Raw genomic sequence first — 21,695 nt, forward strand, 5'->3', positions numbered from 1 at the left:
AAAGGGGGGGGGCGGGGGGGCGGATCTAATAAAAAGATCTGCAAGTGTTGTTCTGGGATCCCTTCCTTCCCAAGGTTTAGGGTGAGAGTAACGGGGAGGCTGCGAGGTTCCATCTTTTCGGTCTCTCTCTTGTTCTGGGCTCGCCCCTTTCTTCTTCCTTTCTCTATCTCGGAAGTTTACACTTCTATTTTGATGTTACGTCGCGCTGACACAGGCGTACAGTAACGCCGCATTCACACCGCCGCGCGTATTGTCCCATATGCAAATACATGGCTCCATACACACAGCTGCGTATGGAGCCGTATATTTGCGTAGCGTAAACATGCGCAAAAACAAAACGGAAAAGAGATGGGTCCGGGCAGCGTATTTTACGCGCATACGCATGTTTGTGCGTACAGCACATTAAAATTTCCGTTTCAAGTGATGCATTCTGGGATTGCATATAGTGCACGCGTATATGCGTATACATACGCGCACATATACGCATTGCAATATACAATTTTGCTCTTGCGTCGTGTGTGAATGAGGCCTTAAGGTTGTTTACCATTTACACACAAGCGTCATTGACCTTTGCGGCGCTCTTATGCGCTTACTTTTGCTATTATCATTCCTGGGCACCTATGTTCGTTATGTTGTTCTATACCAGCGGTTCTCCACCTTTAGGCTGGGTTCACACCTAGGCGTATCGAATATGCGCGTTTGTCGCGCGTTTTAGGCTGGATTCACACCTAGGCGTATCGAATATGCGCGATTCTCGGTAAAAAACACACGTTTCCGAGGGCTACTTGGCTGTATCCCAATGGATACGCGCGGCAAATACGCCCCAAACAAGCTCCTGTACTTCTTTGGGTGCAGGGCGTTTTGTAGCGCGTTCATACGGCCTGTAATACGCCCAGGTGGGAACCATACCCATGGGTAATAATAGGATTTCGGTGTTTGAGCGTTTTGCAGAGCAGTTACAGGCCGGATCAAAACTGCGTCCAATGTATTCCAATGGTATTTGGGGCTCCAGTTCATACCGCAGAGTTCAGTTCCAGAGCATGTAAAAAAAACAAACAAACAGCAGCAGGCCCTATTTTACCTGCTCTGGAACGCATACAAACACGCTGAAAGCCCATTCTAAACTAAAAAAATGTTTTTTTTAACCCAACGGCCCAAAACGCATCAAAACGCGGCACAACCCACTGCACTCCGTGTGCAGAAACTCACGCAGATCTGGTCTGCATTTGGTGTGAACAAGCCCTTCTAGTGCCGTGACCCTTTGATAACAAATCCCAAGTTGTGGCGACCCCCTAACAGTAACATTATTTTCGTTGCTCCATCGCTGTAATTTTGCTACCGTTAGATAGCGGCTCCCGGCTGTCCGGCAGAGAAACACTTTCTCCCGGGAAAGGTTTACTCTGCTCCGGGTTTTTTTTTTTCTGAGATCAGAGCCGCCAGCTGCCAGAAAAACCAAACAGCATAGGAATGAATAGCTAGATTGCTATTGGCTATTTCAATTTGCAATAGCAAGCTGGCTATTGCACCCGCCCTCTGCTGCTGTCAATCACTAGAAGAGGACCTGATGGGGAACTTCCGGTCTCCCACTGCCCATTGACAGCAGCAGTGGGCGGGTGCAATAGCTAGTTTGCTATTGGCTATTGCAAAGTGAAATAGCCAATAGGAATCTAGCAATGCATTCCTATGCTGGTTTTTTTCCTGACAGCGGCTCCGATGACCGAAGAAAAAAAAAAAAAAAAACCAGAGCAGGGAAAGGTTTACTCTGCTCGTTCAAGCAGAGTAAACCTTTCCGGGAGAAAGTGTTCCTCTCCATCTAATAGCGGGAGACTCCCAGAGCGTCCGGGAGAGTTGGGATGTCTTTTGGCGACCCCTGGCAAATCGTCATTTGACCCCCCAGGTTGAGAACCGCTGTGCTATACGATTTATGGACTCTCCCTATGTGCCGTCTCTCCTCAATGTTTTATATCGTCTCCGCCACGTCTATATTTCTGTTTGAAAACTAAATAAAAACTTTGTATTCATTTTCTGGATGGTGATCAGAACCTCGGTGACAACTGTATTGCTGCCTGTGCGCGCGTCTGATCTTCACTCAAACATGGCAAAGTTCCACTTTATCTTCAGCGCAGAGACCTTCTATTCCAGGGAACCGTTCTCTCAGCCATTCTTACCCAAATGTGATGTGGATGACGGACTAGAATGAAACCTGCCACCCAACCAAGGGTAGACCGAGACCTGCCACCCAACCAAGGGTAGACCGAGACCTGCCACCCAACCAAGGGTAGACAGAGACCTGCCACCCAACCGAGACCTGCCACCCACCCGAGGCCTGCCACCCAGACCTGCTACCCACCCGAGGCCTGCCACCCAACCAAGGCCTGCCACCCAACCAAGGGTAGACCGAGGCCTGCTACCCAACCGAGGCCTGCGGGAATTTACTCCCAGCAATTTTATTGATTTTTTTACTGTTAAAAGAACAGTATTGCCGCTATCCCTTCCTGACTCCTCCCCAGTCAGCTGTCCTGAAACCAGAACGTTCAATATGGAGCTCCAAAGGTTCCTCGCCTCTTACCTACCGCACCTCATGTGATGGAGAACATTATCGCTGAATGGTCATGTTCCATGGGGGCGGGGCTGCTCCGAGTCTAACTCTGCATATTTGGGGTTTCAGGACACTTGGGAAGAACAATGGAAGATAAGTTTCTGCATTTCCTGTCACTTCCCCACATTTAAGACTTCCACAGATACAATGCAACTCAAATTAGGTTTAATGATCATTTTGCTAATAAATACAATTCAGACAAAGTGTCAGAACTCAGGAATTAAATCTCAAAAATCCATTCAAGTCCCTGAACTCTGAACAACAATGTATCTTATTTGTGTATCACTCGGCTGTAGATCCTCCAATCATCTCTGACACTGTCCTTCCTTCTGGAGGGGGGCTACGTCTGTTCCCCATGGTGCCTGTGTGTGCTGTAAAGTAGTCACCGCTCCAAGCTCGCTCCTTTATACAAATGCCGCAGAGAATTCTGGGATATGTAGTCTAGCCAGTAACTGGATGGGGCTTGCTGACACTGTGGCAACTTCGGCCATGAGTAGCAAGAACTTACAACAATTATAGAGACCGCTCCAAGCCCCCTCCCGGGATGGACTACAATCTCAATACAGATGAGTAAACTAAACCCGAGTGGAGTCCATCCCGGGGAGGAGCTTGGAGCGGTGACTACTTCACAGCACACACAGGGACCATGGGGGACACAAGTAGCCCCCCTCCAGAAGGAAGGACAGTGTCAGCACCAATGCAGAGATGATTGGAGGAACTACAGCCGAGTGATACACAAATAAGAGACATTGTTGTTCAGAGTTCAGGGACTTGAATGTATTTTTAAGAATTACCTCCGGAGTTTAGTGTCACTTTAAATGTAAAGCTCTTGCATTCATTTTACGTTCTCTTATGATACATAAATGATGTGACACCTATCACCATCTGATATGACTGTGTCCACGTTAGGCCTTGGTGGGGGTGGGGATGTCAGAACTGCCATAGCAGAATGTAACGGTACAATGAGGAAGACCTGAGCATGGCTGAGATTGTGTGACATGCCACAATCTGACCCCTCAGACCTGCATCTGAAGGACTTGGTCTGGAGGTGACCACACAGAGGACATACAGGTGGGTGCCGGGTGCTGAATTGATGGCGTTCCACCTGTTTCCAGGCTGAGGAAAACCAAAACTTGCCTCAGGCCATCAGCCAGTGATTTCTTAGGGTTGTGGAGGAGAGATCTCTGCATGTTATTTGTCAGCTTCATCCTCCTGCTATGACCATTACATAGGAGCTTCCCTTTAAAAGGAGAACTATGAGGGGGGGGAGGGGGGGGGGGGCTTTCCACTCACCTCATAGTTCTAGCCGACCTGTGACAATGAGACTGTCAGGTTGGGCTGCCTCAGCACTCCAGCTTCTGTGGAACTACAAGTCCCATAAAGCATTGCAAGATTAACAGCCTTGTATTTCAGGAATACAAGATTATAAAAAATTTTTAATGGACGAAGGGGGAGAGTGAGCAATGCTCTTCTAGACCGGGGGTGAGAAACGTCGGCACTCCAGCTAGTGTGAAACTACAAGTCCCAAACGGCATTGCAAGACTGACAGCCTTGTATTTTGTGAATAGAATACAAGTTGGTTTTTGTAATGGAGGAAGGGGGGAGCAATGCTCTTCTGGACCAGCGGTGGGCAACCTCAGCACTCCAGCTGTGACAAATCTACAAATTCCTTCATGCCTTTGGCTGTCAGTCTTGCAATTCCTCATGGGACTTGTAGTTCCACCGCAGCTGGCGTGCTGATGTTGCCTACCCCTGCTTTTTTGTTTTTCATTATGGACACAGTAGCCAGAGGGAGTGAACTTGAGTCCCAAAGCTGGCCAGAAACTTCTCACAAACAAGGAGGGTAGGTCCCATCAAGCTGGAGGGGGGTTGTGAACTCTAGAACAGAGATCGCATCTCCAGGACACCCAAGATCTAATATCTATAAAACATTGGCTCAGCTTTAGCGTCAGACCTCATTGTGGCCACCAGATGGCGCCAATGTGCATAGGAAGTTCCTGTGCTCCTCAGCTCCACCTAGTGGCCATAATGAGGTGCGAATCTAAAACTGGCATTGGAAAAGCTCTGCGAATGTTTTATGAACACACTTCTGAGCCATGAAAGACGAGAGCATCCTAACCAGAGTACACATATCAATTTTGGGAGTAACTACCCTTAAATAGATTCAATAAATGTAACATAACCCTAGCTTAAACATGACTGCTATCCTAAAAGGGCCATTTAACTAAATCAGGATTGCCAGTGAAACGTAACTGAGCTTTGTCTCCTATTTGTTAAATAAAGTTCTATTCTGCAGTTTAAATTTCATGCAGCGCAGTACCAGCGTTTAGCCAGCACGGGGTGCTGTTACAACAACTGCCTACCAATTTCATCGTCACCTATCTCTGCATATACAGCATGGAAAGCATCATACAAAGAAATGAGGACTTTGCTGGTCATTTGTTTAATCATGGACAACAATGGTACGGTCCTAATCGGCAGAAACAATTGTGCAGTTCAACTTTTTGTCATTAGCCCTTTAAGAATTTAGAACTGATAGATGGTTAGTTTGTTCACTTTAAAAGAGACCTGAAGACGAAGAAGACCACCGGCGGTGAGCTGCTCCCACGGCCCCCTTATGCCCCGTTCACATGTGCGGTGGACCTTCAGGCATTCAGGGCGGGATACATCTTTGTCTTTAAACACAATAGGGATTTTACCGCGCCGCTACCACGTGCCAAGCTGTTGCAATCCCACTGACATCTATGGTCACATTTCGTAAGAGGCACCACTTGCCAAATGCGACATGCTGTATACAATGACAAAAATGAGACTGGCCTAAATGTGACATCAACTTGCCGTGATGCAATGCAATACACTGCGGCATGTGAACGTACCCGAGTGGCCACCATGTTAGATTTTAGGTAAAAACGTGCAACAAGCGTCCATTTTTACCCCCCACCCCCCCACTTTGCCGCCCAGTGTGAATGGTGCTCTAAAGTCAGAGAAGGTTACAATAACCCTGAAGGGATAATCTTGCCTACAGATAACTGCTATACCATGCTGGCTGGCACATGATCAATGTCTATAGGATTTTGGTCATGTGATCACTGCTGAAAAGGGAGCGGAAGGATATGGCAATTCAGCAGCTCTGATCCCCTTAGCAGAGGTTATGCACCAAAAAAAATTGTCATGTAACCGCTAGTCCCAGAATAGTGGTTTAATTGTTTTAGTGTTCGGCTTGATTCACACTGAATGCGTTGGCCGTTTTGCCCAGCGCAGCCCAACGCAAGACAAAGCAGTCTGCCGAATAGGCACAGTTCACACCACTGCAACGCCATTCATTGCCGTGGTGTGCGCTGAAGAAAAACAACAACAACAAAATAGTACATGTGATACTTTTATTGAACACAGCGGGCCGTGATGCAGTACACTGCGCCTAAAGAACTTGTGACATTTCAATAAAGTTCTATAAAAAAAAAAAGAAAACAATGCAATGCGCCGGGATTGGCACACCAGCACCGTGACCGCTAACATACACCGGTGTCTGTGTATTGTAACACAGCCGTCTGTGTGAATGCAGCCTTAGGGAATGCCAGGGCAATGGAATCGGGTGTGGGGGAGGGGGTCTTATTGGATTTCAGGTCCGCTTTAAAGGAACAACTATAAAACACAACTTCATAATACATGGAAATGAGCTTTTAATAACATTCACAGATGTTTCCGTTTATCAGAACTTCTGTTCTGAAGGCAGACATTTCATCCCACAGTAATCATTACATTGGTGGTGGATTTCTGTGTAGCTCGGTCCTGGACTATCAGCTCCCGATCAGACTGATTGAACAGCAGGCAGCCTTTTTGGGGGGGAAATACGGTACCAAACAATAGAATGTGGTAAGGGCACTTCTATAGGATTGCACACAATCCCCGACCATAAAATAATCTTCCATTTACTGCACAGACACACAATAATTCATGGAACTCTGGGGACATTATAGCACTATATTATATACCGATATCTATACAGAGGTGGGACTAGTTCATCATCCTTCCATTCCTGGGAATAATTCATTGGCCGATCTCTGTTCTCAGAACATGACTCAGAATTTGAGATTTATAAAGAGGAAAATATAAATGGGATCGGACTGCTTCCTGGGGGTTCTGATCTGTGAAACTGTAGCAAAAACTTGAAAAACTCTGACAAGTGAAATTGGCCAGAAGTTCATTTCTCGTGACTCAGATTCCAAAACAAACTTCCTGAAAATTTCATGAGTGGGTTCCAGTGTCCCCCTGGCGGCAGAGCGCGGTGCGTTGCCCACCCCAGGAGGCTCAGTAAAAGTTCATTGAGAGCGGTCGTAGCGGACGCTATCGACTTTTCATCTTCTTGGCCAGTTTTGCTTTTCTCTTTAATTCCTCTTCTTCTCGTTTCAACTCCTCGAGATCTTCCTGGATTCCTAACCGCAGGCTGACACAGATAAGAAACACATTAGGCATCGTACAAACTACAAAACACACAATTCATTGCGCAGTAATGTCTTCCTACAACAGAAAGTATTCACATGTATCGTTTCTGTCATTTATCCCAAAATAAGTGGGCGGAGCCATACAAATCATCACTTTACACGGCAATGGCCAGATGCAGGTCCAGAACCAATGGTGCATAGAGTAAATATATCCTCATATTATAGAGCCGTTTATTCCAAACTGTATACATCTGTTTCAGGATTTCGGATCATCATCAGTGCAGGGCATGGGAACAATGGCGTCTATGGAGTAGTGTTGGGACCTGACGGGCCAGTATCACCATACAGGTGATGGAGAGAAGGGACTAAAGGAATCAAAAAGCCCTCCAACTGAATCATTACATAGCACAGTAAAACCTTCATAGAACAGAAAGTATTCACAGGTCTCATTGCATCACATATCCCAAAAATAAGAGGATCATTCCTCATTCCAGGAGTGTCGCCTCAAAACCGACTGCCACCACCTCCTCCCGACTCAATCTGTGACAGCAGTTGCGTTTCCTGCCCCTTAGTGACGTATAGCTGCACGGCGGGGAATAGGACTTCCCACAACTGCTAGGGTCAGGAGGAGGGGGTGGCAGTAAAAGCTTTGACCTGGCTTGGGCGGCTGGCTACTGTCCTGGAATAAGAACGATCCTCTTTTTGGATGTGATGGACCAAGCCCAGCCTCATCACTATACACAAATATCAGAAGCAGACCCCTTGTGTAGCATATGGATATACAAGAGTCTGACACATATAAAGCATAGCATGACTTACCTCCTGGCTTCCTCCTTCTGCTGTTCTCTGAAAGTAGACTCCATGTATCGCAGTGCGTAGTCGCTCTCATCTCGGTACCTGAAACAAGGCAGAATAGTTCATCATTCTACTTCTACCATACAGCACTGTCTGCACTCGGTCTTACTAGGGATTACCATACAGAGTACAGGAGAGGTTTTTGTATTAAGTGATATTTACATAACAATATTGATAACCATCACCTCAATCTGTGCATTGGGCTTTTCATGCCCCGAATACATCCGCAAACACATTTATTGATTAGAAATGCCGCCTGTTCCCCCCTTTCACCAAGCGCTGATACCCTGAACTGATCATTGGCAAGAGTGCACAGTAGATGTCGTAGAAAGATTACATGTTTCAGGACTACATGTCCCATCATGCTGAGGATAAGAAAGTGCACGCCTGCCTGTTTTTCATAAAGCTGCCCTCAATCCCCTTGTGGCTTGGATTGCGGTGCTATGGAGCCCAGGCTTTCCCGTCCCCAATTCCCTTAGAGGAGCGGCTTGGACTGAGGTGCTTTGAAAGGAGATGCAGAAATGGCTTCGGAGGGTAGCAATGGGCACCTTATGAGTTCTCCTTTAAAGCAGCAATTTTAGTTTCTCATGTTCAGAATGGGTGATCGGTTCAGTTGAAGGGATTTGTCGTCATTTTCATTTAATACAGATGGAAAATAAAATGCTAAAAATCCCATTTACAATAACGCATGGCTTTTTAAAGTACAAATGTGTGAAGGGATATTGGGAGGGTAAAATGTACTCTTCTCAATACTGAGAGCCGTCGTCTGACACTGCAGCCGTCACACGCTGGCTCTACTGATCAAGAACTGAGCGATCACAAACCGATGATCGCTCAGCTAGCATCAGTCACTGCACCACGCAGCGTTTCCCCCTCCTCTCTCTCTGTTCCTCCAGCAAGTATTAGAGAGACAGGCAGGGGAGGGGGCGGGCGCAGCTGGCTTTGGCCTTGGAGAGGCAGATCCAGCTGTCAATCAGGCGGTGCGGTGGATCCCGGCAATGTTGTTGGGACCTTTCCCGGCTGCAGAGCGGCTCTGCACTGTTGGCATATAGCGGTACTCCCTCCTGTGACCCAAAAGAGAACTAAATACCCCCCCAAAAAGGTTTGGCCATAGTTCTCTTACAATATGGACCCTGAATGGGACATCTAGTAATGTTACTTGTGCTTACACAGTACCCTGAAAATCAATATTTTTCTGGAATTCCTCCAGAGGGATAGCAGTGCATTTCTGTCCTGTAGCCTCATAGCTGTATGCTTGCAGTGTGAGATCATCTAAAGCACCGCTGCCTCCGACTGATCCTCTCACCAGATTTGGTGACGTCACTACTGTGCTGCTCACTGTCCTTGGAGAGGAAGCTGTACCTGAAGACATGCAGTGCAAGGATCTCTCTGCTTCTAATGCAACCATTTTATGCATTTTTTCATCATTAACCCAACAGCTCTCCAGACATCAGGGGGTTAAAGTGACACTAAACTTAGTTAAATCTTAAAAATACATTCCAGCACCTGAACTATTAACAACAATGTATCTTATTTGTGTATCACTCAGCTGTAGGTCTTCCAATCATCTCTGAATTGGTGCCGATACTGTCCTTCCTTCTGGAGGGTGACTACTTTTGTTCCCCATGGTCGCTGTGTGTGTTGGAGAGTAGTCACCGCTCCAAGCTCCCGCCCATGATGGACTACAATCTCACGTTTAGTTTACTCATTTGTACTGAGATTGTAGTCCATCACAGGAGCGAGCTTGGAGTGGTCTCTATAATTGTTGTATGTTCTTGCTACTCATGGCCGGAGTCGCCATTCACTTTCCATAGTGTCAGCAAGCCCCATCAAGTTATTGACTAGACTGCATATCCCAGAATTCTTTGCGGCATTTGCATTAAGTAGGGTGCATCAGTGGGAAAATCAGGAGACTTTTGAGCTGGGGCAAAGAGAAAACACTTGTCTGTGCGTCACATGTGTACACTGATCATAAGGTATATTTTACTGTATTCCTGGACCACCCATCATTGGTCATTATGAAGCCAACAATCCTCCTTCACTGTAATGGATTCCCGTTTAGGACCTCATTACCGTCTGACACTTACTTGTTCTTATCATAGCCAAATATTTCCCGAATGTGCTTTGAAATTTCGTCTTGGCACTCTCCTCCGTCATCGATGAAGTCTTCCATTTCAGAGTCGTACTCGTCTTCATCATCAATTCTCCGCTTGTACGAGCTGGTTATCGGGGGCAGTAGGGGTCCTGCAAAGAACAAGTAACAAATTAGGAACACACCCTCCATACATGCACCCGCTCTGCTTTATTACAAATCTTCTATTGAAGGCTTTCAAAGATGGATTGGGACCCGGGGGAGGGGCGGCAGGTTGTGTCCTTCACCCCAGAGCATTAAACTTTAAGGGTCCTTTCACACCACCAGATGTGCTAAAGTGCAAAGCGGCTGGTGTTCAGGCATCACTGTTTACTTTTTTGTTTTTAGAACTTTTTTTGAAATGTCACAAATTAAATTGCATTAAATTCTATGGACACAGTCTAGCACAAGGCAGTTGCTCCACATCAAATCCCACTTCGCTGGAAAAAGAAAAAGTACTGCATGCACAGCACCACAACACACAACATTGCAGTGGTATGAACTATGTCCATCCGTGAGAAGGCAAATTGCCTTGTCTTGTGTTGGAGCTGCACTGTAAAAAACAAAATCCAAAGCAGCCCCAACACATCTGGTGTGAAGCCAAACTTAAACAGAATTCCATATACCCATCGTACCCCTGACCGCTTATTCCAAGTATGAGCAGGGGACGTCCATATACCCATCGTACCCCTGACCCCTTAATCCAAGAAGGAGCAGGGGACGTCCATCGTACCCCTGACCCCTTCATCCAAGAAGGAGCAGGGGACGTCCATATACCCATCGTACACCTGACCCCTTCATCCAAGAAGGAGCAGGGGACGTCCATATACCCATCGTACACCTGACCCCTTCATCCAAGAAGGAGCAGGGGACGTCCATATACCCATCGTACACCTGACCCCTTCATCCAAGAAGGAGCAGGGGACGACCATATACCCATCGTACCCCTGACTGCTTAAGCCAAGAAGGAGCAGGGGACGTCCATATACCCATCGTACCCCTGACCGCTTAAGCCAAGAAGGAGCAGGGGACATCCATATACCCATCGTACCCCTAACCGCTTAATCCAAGAAGGAGCAGGGGACGTCCCGGGCCCACGCAGGCGACAGCGGAGCCTGGGACAGCCGGCAGCGGAGACAGTGCACACTCCCAAGCACTATACAAGAGATCAGGTGGTTCTATGTAGGGATGCATCGATACCAGTTTTCCGGTATTGAGTGCGAGTACAGATATTTATATTTTCCGTACTCGCCAATACTGGTACTTCCGATAGCATGGAGTTGGCTTCCTGGGCAATCAGGAAGCCGGGTGGTGTGTCATTACCCAGGAAGCTGGCTCCATGTTACCTCGCGGCAGTGCCGACCAGAAGTCCAGTATCAGTTAAGGTATCGGAGTATTTAGGCGAGTACTTGCCCGAATATTCGGCATCGCTGCATCCCTACTTGTATGTAAACCGCCATTGGCAGCTGCAACACATGTTTACAGTGTCCTGCTCGAGCGAGCACTAAGGGGCACGCACAAGCAGGTAAAAAAAACCCCACTGTCGAGAGCGAGCCGTCCGTTCATACATGATGGGCGGATGGTAAGCAATAAACCGGATGCTCAGCCTCCTCCTCCCCCGCCTGATCAAATCATGCTAAAAAGAGGAGAAAGGCTGTTAGTCCCAAAGATGCATCTCCTCAACTAATCGGCTGCAGAGAGAAAAGAGTAGGACAGTAACGAGGCGAGTACAAGGCGAGGAATCCTAACATGGACACAGAGTCAGGACAACAGATCTCTCGTGAAGATTACATTAATAGCATTTCATAACTTGCATTAAAATGATAATTATTTCAGAAGTGTGAGAGCCTCTTTAAAAGTTGAACATCAAATACCTGGAGGGCGTGCCATTGGTCTCTGCCCAGGTCGCATTCCATTGACAGGTCCAGGTCGCATTCCATTGACAGGTCCAGGTCGCATTCCGTTTACAGGTCCATTGTTAGATTTGGGAACCAAACTTTTGGATGAAATTGTTTCAGCCACCACGGTGCACTTGGGCTTTGATCCAGGTCCCGCTGCTGAATTATTCACAGGCCTTCCAGGTCCGGCTGCTGAATTATTCACAGGCCTTCCAGGTCCGGCTGCTGAATTATTCACAGGCCTTCCAGGTCGTGCTGCTAAATTATTCCCTGGCCTTCCAGGTCCCGCTGCTGAATTATTCCCTGGCCTTCCAGGTCCCCCCACGGAATTATTCACTGGCCTTCCAGGTCCCGCCACGGAATTATTCACTGGCCTTCCAGGTCCCGCCACGGAATTATTCACTGGCCTTCCAGGTCCAGAATGAGATGGAGGTCGAGAACTTAAAGGTAGGCCACCATTTGGGCGTACCAGTTCTTTGCCTGAAGGAACACTTTTAGGTTTAGCACTTGATGAGGGAAGTCCACTGGCTGGTCTACTAGATCCAGAAACGCTGGAAGGACGAGGAGGACCCGAACGGCTGCTTGAATGTCCTCCGCTGCTAGGGCGTGATCCACCAGAGCTACTAGGAGGAGGTTTAACTGACCCGGAACTGCTGGTGGGCTTGACTGAACTTGAACCGGAGCTGCTGGAAGGACGAACAGAACCGGAGCTGCTGGAAGGACGAACAGAACCAGAGTTGCCATGAGACTTGGAGGAACTAGAACTTGATGGCGGCCGGGTTGATGAAGAAATGGATCCTCCAGAGGGCCTGCTGGAACTAGATGACCCAGAGGGCCTAGCAGAGTTAGTAGCAGTACTTTCAGAAGGCTTGGGTGTACTAGAAGGCCTCACAGAGTTGGAGCCAGAACTTCCCATTGATTTTCCAGAACTTGACCCACCAGGACGAACACTACCCTGTAGTTTTCCATTGAAGCTCCCATCTTGTTTAGAGGAGGAGGATGAAGAGTGCTTAAAAGAATGATCTCTGCCAGAAGACGGTTTGGAGTTTCCACTGGAAGAAACCTTGTAGACTTTACTGTGCGAGGAAGAGGAGGAGGAGGCCTTTTTCTCAGATTTGTGGCTCCCATCTGAATGTTTTTTATTTTCCCCATTGTGCCCACTCCTGACCTTCTCAGGGGGAACATTTTTAGAGAGAGATGAGCTTTTAGATTTTCTGTCCTCGGAATGGCGTTCTTTAGAAGAGGAATGTTTATCCGAGGAGCTTTTATGGACTTTCACCACCTGGCCATTTGTTTTTGAGTGCTTGTCAACGGACCTCTCTACTTTCCGATTCTTCCGCTCCAAAAACTCAATTTCTCGTATTTCTTCAGCAGTCCTCGGTCTTTCCTCGTTCGTTTTCACGGGTTTAAACTCCACTGGCTCAAACTGTTTCTTCTCAGCAAGTTTTAGCAATTCGGCAAAATTCAGGCCTGCTGACGGAGGTTTTTTTATGTTGCCGAGTTTCTGTTTTTTTGGTGGTGGTGGCGGCGGCGGCTCCTCTGCCTCCTCTTCTTCAGACTCGCTTTGTGAATATTCGTACATTTCTTCCTCTGTCAGGAAGTCCTCCCTTTCAGTCCGCTCACTGGAACCTTCATCATTCTCGAGGTCCCGCTGGCGTTTTTTGGGTTTCTCTTCCATCGGAATGCCATTATATCCATAGAAGTTGTCTTTTGTCCTCGATGCCATGGCCCTGGCCTTCTTGTCATGTTTCATTTCTTTCCGTTTAGCCAAAAGTTCCTCTTTCTTTTTCTTTTCTTCCAGTTCTAAAAACAGAAAAAGTGTTTTTAATCACAGCTAACAAATATGTGTCGTCAACCGCTATCATCAAAGCAAAATTCCAGCCAAAATTTTGTATAAAATAGGCACGCACCGATAACCGATATTTATATTTCGGTACTGAGTACCAATACTTCCAGTAGCATAGAGCCGGCTTCCCGGGCAATCAGGAAGCCAGTATATCGCCAGTACTGAGTACCGATACTTCCGGTAGCATAGAGCCGGCTTCCCGGGCAATCAGGAAGCCAGTATATCGCCAGTACTGAGTACCGATACTTCCGGTAGCATAGAGCCGGCTTCCCGGGCAATCAGGAAGCCAGTATATCGCCAGTACTGAGTACCGATACTTCCGGTAGCATAGAGCCGGCTTCCCGGGCAATCAGGAAGCCAGTATATCGCCAGTACTGAGTACCGATACTTCCGGTAGCATAGAGCCGGCTTCCCGGGCAATCAGGAAGCCAGTATATCGCCAGTACTGAGTACCGATACTTCCGGTAGCATAGAGCCGGCTTCCCGGGCAATCAGGAAGCCAGTATATCGCCAGTACTGAGTACCGATACTTCCGGTAGCATAGAGCCGGCTTCCCGGGCAATCAGGAAGCCAGTATATCGCCAGTACTGAGTACCGATACTTCCGGTAGCATAGAGCCGGCTTCCCGGGCAATCAGGAAGCCAGTATATCGCCAGTACTGAGTACCGATACTTCCGGTAGCATAGAGCCGGCTTCCCGGGCAATCAGGAAGCCAGTATATCGCCAGTACTGAGTACCGATACTTCCGGGAGTATAGAGCCGGCTTCCCGGGCAATCAGGAAGCCAGTATATCGCCAGTACTGAGTACCGATACTTCCGGTAGCATAGAGCCGGCTTCCCGGGCAATCAGGAAGCTAGTCATTACCCACTGCCGGCTTCTTGATTGCCAGGGAAGCCGACTCTGTTTGGCCGGCTCGATGCTGATTGGCCGGGAAGCCGGCTTCCCAGCCAATCTGCATCGAGGCCTTTCAAACAGATCCGACAATATGTTGACACGGCCCCCAACCCTGCAAGCACCTCATTCCCCTCACATAGATCCCTAGCAGCAGTCATTAAGTTACCAGTCAGCTTGGCAGACACCGCTCTCCAAGCTCTCTCGGATCTGCCCATGTCTCCTGTGTGTACAGCGCCCACGTGATCGGCCCTCAGCCTGCCACTGTGCATACCCAGACTGCCCAGCGCTCTCATTCAGAAATCTCTGTGCATGCGCAGTAGCACGCTGAGGGCCCATCACACGGGCGCTGTGCACACAGGAGACGTGGGCAGATCCCGTAGAGCGGTGTCTGCCCAGCTGGCCGAGGGACTGGTACGGTGATGACTGCTGCTGAGGATCTATGTGAGGGGAATGATTTGTCTGCAGGGTGGGGGTCCTGTTGCCATATTATCAGATTTGTTTGCCCGGCTCGATTCTGATTGGCTGGGAAGTCAGCTTCCCGGTCAATCAGCACCCTTCCCTGCTCCATGTTCCCTCGCGGCACTGCCGGTCAGAGGAAAACTCCCTCTGACCGGAAGTTACAGTATCCGGGCATTTGGGCAAGGACGAGTACTTGCCCAAATACTCGCTATCGGTGCATCCCTAGGATTAAATAGAGAGTTCGAACCTCCTTTTGTTTTATTGCAGTTTGTCCTCAAATAGGGAAAACTCCCATTATTTCCCGATTTCATTAATCCTACACTCTGTAGGTGTCTAAGCTACTTCTCAACTTGTAGCATGTACGTTTTGAGAAATACAGCATACAATACAAGAAACAAAACCAACAATCACACATACCCAGCCAAGGGCTTTCTACATGCAAAGTCCCCCCTGCCCTTGTATGTGTACAATATCTGGAAGATGCGATGGGTTAGCTGCCTTTGTGCTCGATTCAGAACACTTAGTTCAACTGCGATCAAAAGCGTTCTCTAGATGTGGTGCAGAGCAACAGTAGAAGATGAGAAACATTTTCCTTGTAGGAATAATAACCAATTGTACGTACCCTTGTGGAACGACTCTTCTTCCTTTCGCCTCAGAAAAGCCCGGACAGCGGCAGACTGAACCCCTTTCACCTTTGGGTCCTTCTTCGGTGGCCCCACGGATAAGCTGTACCGCTTCTGTTAGGAGACAATGAGCACAATAAAGCAAAATTAGTTAAATGATCTTGGTGCAAGCTTTAGGTACCAAGAGGGAGATCAGTAGCATTTTTTTAATTCATGGCAAGAAGAGTGTACTTTATTTCCACTAAACACAAACAATGTGATCTGGCTACACCGACACGCGGTTCATGCAAAATGTGAATTTTAAAGCAGAACATTGGTCAAAAATAAAAATTGTTTATTAAATGATAAAATAAAAAGCAGACTTTGTGGCAATGTACCTGCTATATGGAACTGTTCCCAGAGCACTGCCACTAAATGCCTTAAGGCTAGGTTCACACCTGCACTACACCAGGGGCGCACGTCCCGGGTGTCGAGCGGTCATGCAAAATGCAGGCATCGATTGCGCCCCAGCCCCATTGATTTCAATGGGGTGCCATACGGACGGCAGTCGCAGACAAAAAAAAGGTACAAGTGCCGTTTTTTGCGATACACAACACTCGGCTGTTTTAGCGCGATCTGCCCGGCGTGACTGGGGTGCCATTAGAAAATAATGGCACCCACAGCGCGATCGGTTAACGCCTTGGCAACTGCTGACCGTGCGGAATCGTGCATGAATGCAGCGAGGTGTCGCCTAGGCCTTAGTTGTCTTTGCTAAAATGACAACCTTCATCATTCAACACATTTCCTATGAGCACAGGCTGCCACTCACCCACCCCCAGTCTGTGACTGGACAGTGAAAGAGAAGCAGCACAGATATGAGCTCATCTCTCCATCACTCTGCTTTCTCTTTTTATCATCATGCTCCTGGCCAGCATGAGAACTGATTGGCTTCTTGTGCTGCCTCCTTCTCCCACTCTGAGCTCTGCTGTGCAGGGACTTTAAAGGCTGATACCAGGTCAATCTTAGCTACATACACTGTTTATATTTACAAAAATACACTTACGTCTCTATTAATGAATGCAGAGCTGCAATAATTTGTGTCTTTTTAATAACAGGTCTACTCTGGAGCTGTACGGTATACTGCAGAAAATGTTAACAATGTATTACAAAGCTTCATCTGCGGAATGTTACAATGTAGTGATGCATCAGCACTGTTCTGGTTATTGCAGGAAAGGTCCGCTCATCCCCTGGGACACACCTGCTGCTATTCATGATGAAATGCTGTCATCGGCAGTGGCACAAAACTCACAGGCACCAAGCTCTATTAAACTGGGAGGGCCCGTTCACACCAGACACAGTGCGTTCAGGCCCGATTCTGGGTGTAACGCACTGGATTGTCTCGCTTTGTTGTGGGGCAGGAGGTGCATTGATCTCAATGGCAGTGTAGCCAAGCCCTCCGGCCCAATGGGAACGCAAGGCACATCAATGCCTGCGATCCGGTCAGAAAATATAGTGCGTGCAGTATTTTTTCTGACCGGACCTCAGGCACTGCTGTGCGTTGCATTCCGGTGCGGCCGATCGCATTGCAACCGGAGGGAGTGGCTACCGTGCCATTAAGGTCAATGCACCGCCACATCCCCTCCCATCCCACAACAAAGTGAGCTGGCCGCAATACGATCAAGTGCGTTCTGGCCAGAATGGGGCTGGAACGCACTGTGTCTGGCATGAACAAGCCCTTACTAAACTCAGGAGTTAAATCTTAATACATTCAGGTCCCTTAACTATTATTATTATACAGGATTTATATAGCGCCAACAGTTTGCGCAGTGCTCTACAATATAAATAAGACATTACAATCACAATATCACTCAGCTGTAGATCTTCAAATCATCTCTGAATTGGTGCCGACACTGTCCTTCCTTCTGGAGGGGGGCTACTTCTGTTCCCCATGGTCCCTGTGTGTGTTGTAAAGTAGTCACCGCTCCAAGCTCACTCCCGGGATGGATTACAATCTCATGTTTGGTTTACTGATTTGTATTGAGATTGTAGTCCATCCCAGGAGTGAGCTTGGAGCGGTGACTACTTTACAGCACACACAGGGACCATGGGGGACAGACGTAGCCCCCTCCAGAAGGAAAGACAGTGTCAGCACCAATTGAGAGATGATTTGAAGATCTACAGCCGAGTGATACACAAATAAGACACATTGTTGTTCAGAGTTCAGGTACTTGAATGGATTTTTAAAATTGAAATCCTGAATTTAGTGTCACTTTAGCTGCATTACAAAACTGCTGCTGTAAACGATTCAAGTATGAATGAGCCAATCCTGTCCTGAATTCCATCCTAAATGTAGCCAGCGATCACTCATTCATATACTGTGATACTGACACGCAAACATTGCCTTTTTCATCCAGCTTTTGCATAACGAAAAGATTAAAAGCTACATTTCCTCACAGGCTGATCATAAAGTTCTTCGAGTTCACTTCTGAAATGATTCAAATCTAAAAATAAGTAAAACTAACTCCTACAGTTTCGGTTGTAAGAAGCCACCTGTATTCCTGCGTAGAAATTCCCACCGCTCAATTCAAAACCAGAACTGGGTGTCGTGCGAGTCCTGGTATGTAAAAGCCGCCCCCCCACCCCGTATGGTCACTGCTTGGGTGTTATGGGCCGGTATCACTTACAATCCATTTTATCGCTGCAAATGCCTAATGCTCCTGTATACCTTTATTTGGCCGACTTTGTCTAAAGAAGAGTAACCTCAGCATCTGTACACTGCAAAACCAATAAATAAGAAATCCACCTTTAGAAAAAATCTGGGCAAAAAAATCCCCCTAAAAAAAAATCTTAACCCTGCAGTGCGGGGGATAGCCTGCAATGGTAAGGCTTTTTCTTGTTGCCAGTGCCTAGCGAGGTCAAATAAAGCCAATATACTTACCCTTATCCCAGCTCCGGGGGCAGCCAGCCCTCCTCTCTGGCTATGGAGTGTCCCTCAGTGTCCTCGCATCTAGTGCGGGTCAATGGACCTGCATAAGACATCAGCAGTACGCTGGAGCCCTGGGAGAAGTGGCCGCAGTTTAGCAGTCCAGAGAGCTGGCGGGACCGAGGATAAGCGAGTAATAAAGCTTTATTTAAATCCCTTGGACAAAACAAGTGCTTAACCTTTGCAGTGGAAGCAGCCTCACTCCAGTAGGTTTGCCCAGAGTTCTTCTTTAACGCCATTTATAACTTCAATTTGGACATCAGCCACCACCAGCAGATGGAAAATGGAAAGATAAAGCTCATTTGCTGCTTCAAATAAAACAAGTGCTGTCCTCTTCCGATTGCTTGAGGGAAACTCCCTTTTCCGATGTCAGTGTTTAAAGTAAACAGCCATTAATGGGGGATAATAAAAGGCGCTACCTAATGGTAGTATGTAATCCTTCCTTATCCAAGTTCCTCTTCTAAATGTGCCCAGTATGCGCATATTACCTTGGCTCCACAAAGCCCACAATGCACCTTGTGGGATTTGGGTTGGTGGGAGGGATGGGACCGGAGCCACTGGCGTAACTACCAGGGTCACAGCGTGACCAAATCCTGGCGTTACGCCATTTGGTTGGGCCTGGAAAGGAAGCTAAGGGCCTGGCCCCAGTAACTGCCAAGGTCCTGACATTGCCTCTTGGGACTACAGCGCCCAGCAAGCCTGCTCCATTTTGACATCTGCATAGATAGCATCCCGATCTACTGAGCCGACCTGTGACAGTCTCATTGTCACAGGTCGGCTAGAACTGAAAAGCTCTCACCTCATAGTTCTCCTTTAATATTTGCAATTTCTCAACTGAAAGTTTAAAAATTGGAAGTGCACATAACCTAATATTTCTCCTTTAAAATGAACTTGTAGTGACTGCAAGTAGCCGTGTTAGGCTTTAAATCATGTTTCCATGGGGCCCCTTGGTGCCAGACCCTGGCTATGCACAAGGCCGTCTTCACTCTCCAACATGATATTACATTGGAACTGTACTCACCCGCTCCTTCTGCAATGGGAGACCAAAGCTGTGTTCACTGTATACACTCATTCAAAAAAAGCCAGGAGAGAGGGGAAAGGTTCTTCTATCAGAAGAGACATGCATCTCCTAGCAATTTGTGAAAAATAACCCAATGTTCCCTTTTAAGCCCCAACCCTCCCTATAATAAAGTAGGGATGCAGCGATACCGGTTTTTCAGCATCGAGTACCGATATCTATTTTTTTGCAGTACTCGCCGATACCGGAAGTCCCAATATGGAAGCCGGGCAGGGTGTAATGACTCGCTGCTCGGCTTCCCGATTAGCCAGGAAGCCATCTCCATGCCCCCTCATCACCAGGTGACGAAGAAGCATGGCCAATAAGGAAGCCAAGGGCGGGAAATGACTTGCCGCCTGGCTTTCTGATTGGCGAGCTTCCCCATCAATCAGGAACCCGGGGGGGCTAGTCATTACACAGTGCCCGGCTTCCTGATGCGCCAGGAAGCCAGCTCCACAGCCAATCAGAAAGCTGGGCAGTGTGTAACGACTTGCCGCCCTGCTTCCCGAGACCGGAAGTTCCAACATTAGGATAGGCATCGGGCACATACGAGTACTGGCCCAAATTCTTGGTATCGGCACCAATGCCTACACTAGTATCGGTATTGGTGCATCCCTAATAATAACGTACAACCTCGTCAGTCAAGTGTCAAATGCCAGAGTCTGAGTTGGCAGTAGAGGTTCCACAATTTGTGTGTTCAATGACTGGAGCTGGGGTATAATTATGTCCATGTCCACAGCCAGGGCGTAGGGTCCAAGATTCATACAATTATATATCTCAGTAAAAAGCAGCTGAAAACTGAAACGTAGACACATTGTAGATTGTACTTTTCTCTAAGCAGAGGAATAAAGGATAGCCGATGCAAAAACCAACATGGCAATTATCTCCAGCAACCTACAAGCATTGTGTCTCAGTCACGTTACTGGATCTTAGTGTAGCGATGGGCTTTATTATTGTGAATTTCACCGCCATGCACAGAATCGTATCACTATTGCTGCCCTATCTGTCTGAATGCTAAAAAGATCAATACTAATATACAAGAATCTCATGAGAACACAGACACCCAAAAAACCTGTTTATTGCAGCTATGTACCCGTATCAGCAAAAGCGTGTAAACCACAAAGGAAATGGAACCGACTGATTTTTTTAAGCAACAAAAACAAAGGCGCCATTCTGCTACCAATATGAATCTAACTGGATGCCAGCCTGTCCCTAAAGTGCAAGCCACGCCCCTCTGCACATTTGTTGGGTCCAACGTGAACCTCTGGTTATCGTCCTCAAACACTTGACACCCATGAGAGAGTGTGATCATCGCTGCCAAAACACAGCTACAGGTCTGTTTCTTATTACATTACGAATGTTATTCCATTACACGTGGCACATCATTTCATTATTGAAGTATTAGCAGCAAGTACATGATAACAACGAGCACATCTAACATATCCCTACCATGAAGATCTCTCTCCCCTCGCTAAGTGCTTCTAAGTGCACCAACTACAATAATCATCTCCCTTGTACATAAAGTCCCTCTATCTTTTATCAGTATTGTGTGTACAATACACTTCTCACGAAAGTTCTAAATCTGACTGGAAAAGCTGACTGCATATGGCCACCTAGTGCCGCTATCCAATGCACAGACAAGGAAAAAGCCTTCAGGGGTCATTCACACTTTTTTTTTTTTTTAATACACTCCCAGCTGCTATGGATAGTCTCACACAAGCTGACTGACGACTTTGTGCTGGAAGTGATTCGGGCAAAGAGACCTAGGTTCCTTTTTGTGACCGGCCTGGAGGTCGGGGATGCAACTGCAACACTGAGGTCCACAAGACCCCCAGCGCCTGCCTCTCAAGCAGCCCGAAAGCACAGCTAGAGCTCATACTCCTTGTGAGGACATTGGAGCTGTCTGGATGATCGGACCTGAACATCTG

The 21,695-nt window shown here is 47.5% G+C and overlaps 1 protein-coding gene across 1 annotated transcript; it reads right to left on the reverse strand.

Moving 5' to 3' along the window:
* Nucleotides 1-6,863: 6,863 nt before the first annotated feature.
* SPTY2D1 (SPT2 chromatin protein domain containing 1) lies at nt 6,864-21,079 on the reverse strand. Its single transcript, XM_018554892.1, has 6 exons — nt 20,963-21,079; nt 15,748-15,862; nt 11,902-13,728; nt 9,984-10,140; nt 7,861-7,938; nt 6,864-7,043 (listed from the first exon to the last, which is right to left on the reverse strand). The coding sequence occupies exons 1-6, from the start codon at nt 21,077-21,079 to the stop codon at nt 6,944-6,946; spliced, it is 2,394 nt and encodes a 797-aa protein (XP_018410394.1). The 3' UTR covers nt 6,864-6,943.
* Between the last annotated feature and the right edge of the window lie 616 nt (nt 21,080-21,695).

The sequence above is a fragment of the Nanorana parkeri genome, unplaced genomic scaffold, assembly GCF_000935625.1.
Source record: "Nanorana parkeri isolate BGI_ZX_2015 unplaced genomic scaffold, ASM93562v1 scaffold10, whole genome shotgun sequence".
Lineage (NCBI taxonomy): Eukaryota > Metazoa > Chordata > Amphibia > Anura > Dicroglossidae > Nanorana > Nanorana parkeri.

What these genes read in the sequence shown, in the direction of transcription:
- SPTY2D1 (XM_018554892.1), bottom strand. Translation starts at nt 21,079, where the DNA reads ATGATCACACTCTCTCATGGGTGTCAAGTGTTTGAGGACGATAACCAG. An exon ending in ACCAATGGCACGCCCTCCAG is followed by an intron (nt 10,141 to 11,901) that starts GTATTTGATGTT and finishes TGTTCTTTGCAG; the next exon opens with GACCCCTACTGCCCCCGATA. An exon ending in CAGAAGGAGGAAGCCAGGAG is followed by an intron (nt 7,044 to 7,860) that starts GTAAGTCATGCT and finishes TATCTGTGTCAG; the next exon opens with CCTGCGGTTAGGAATCCAGG.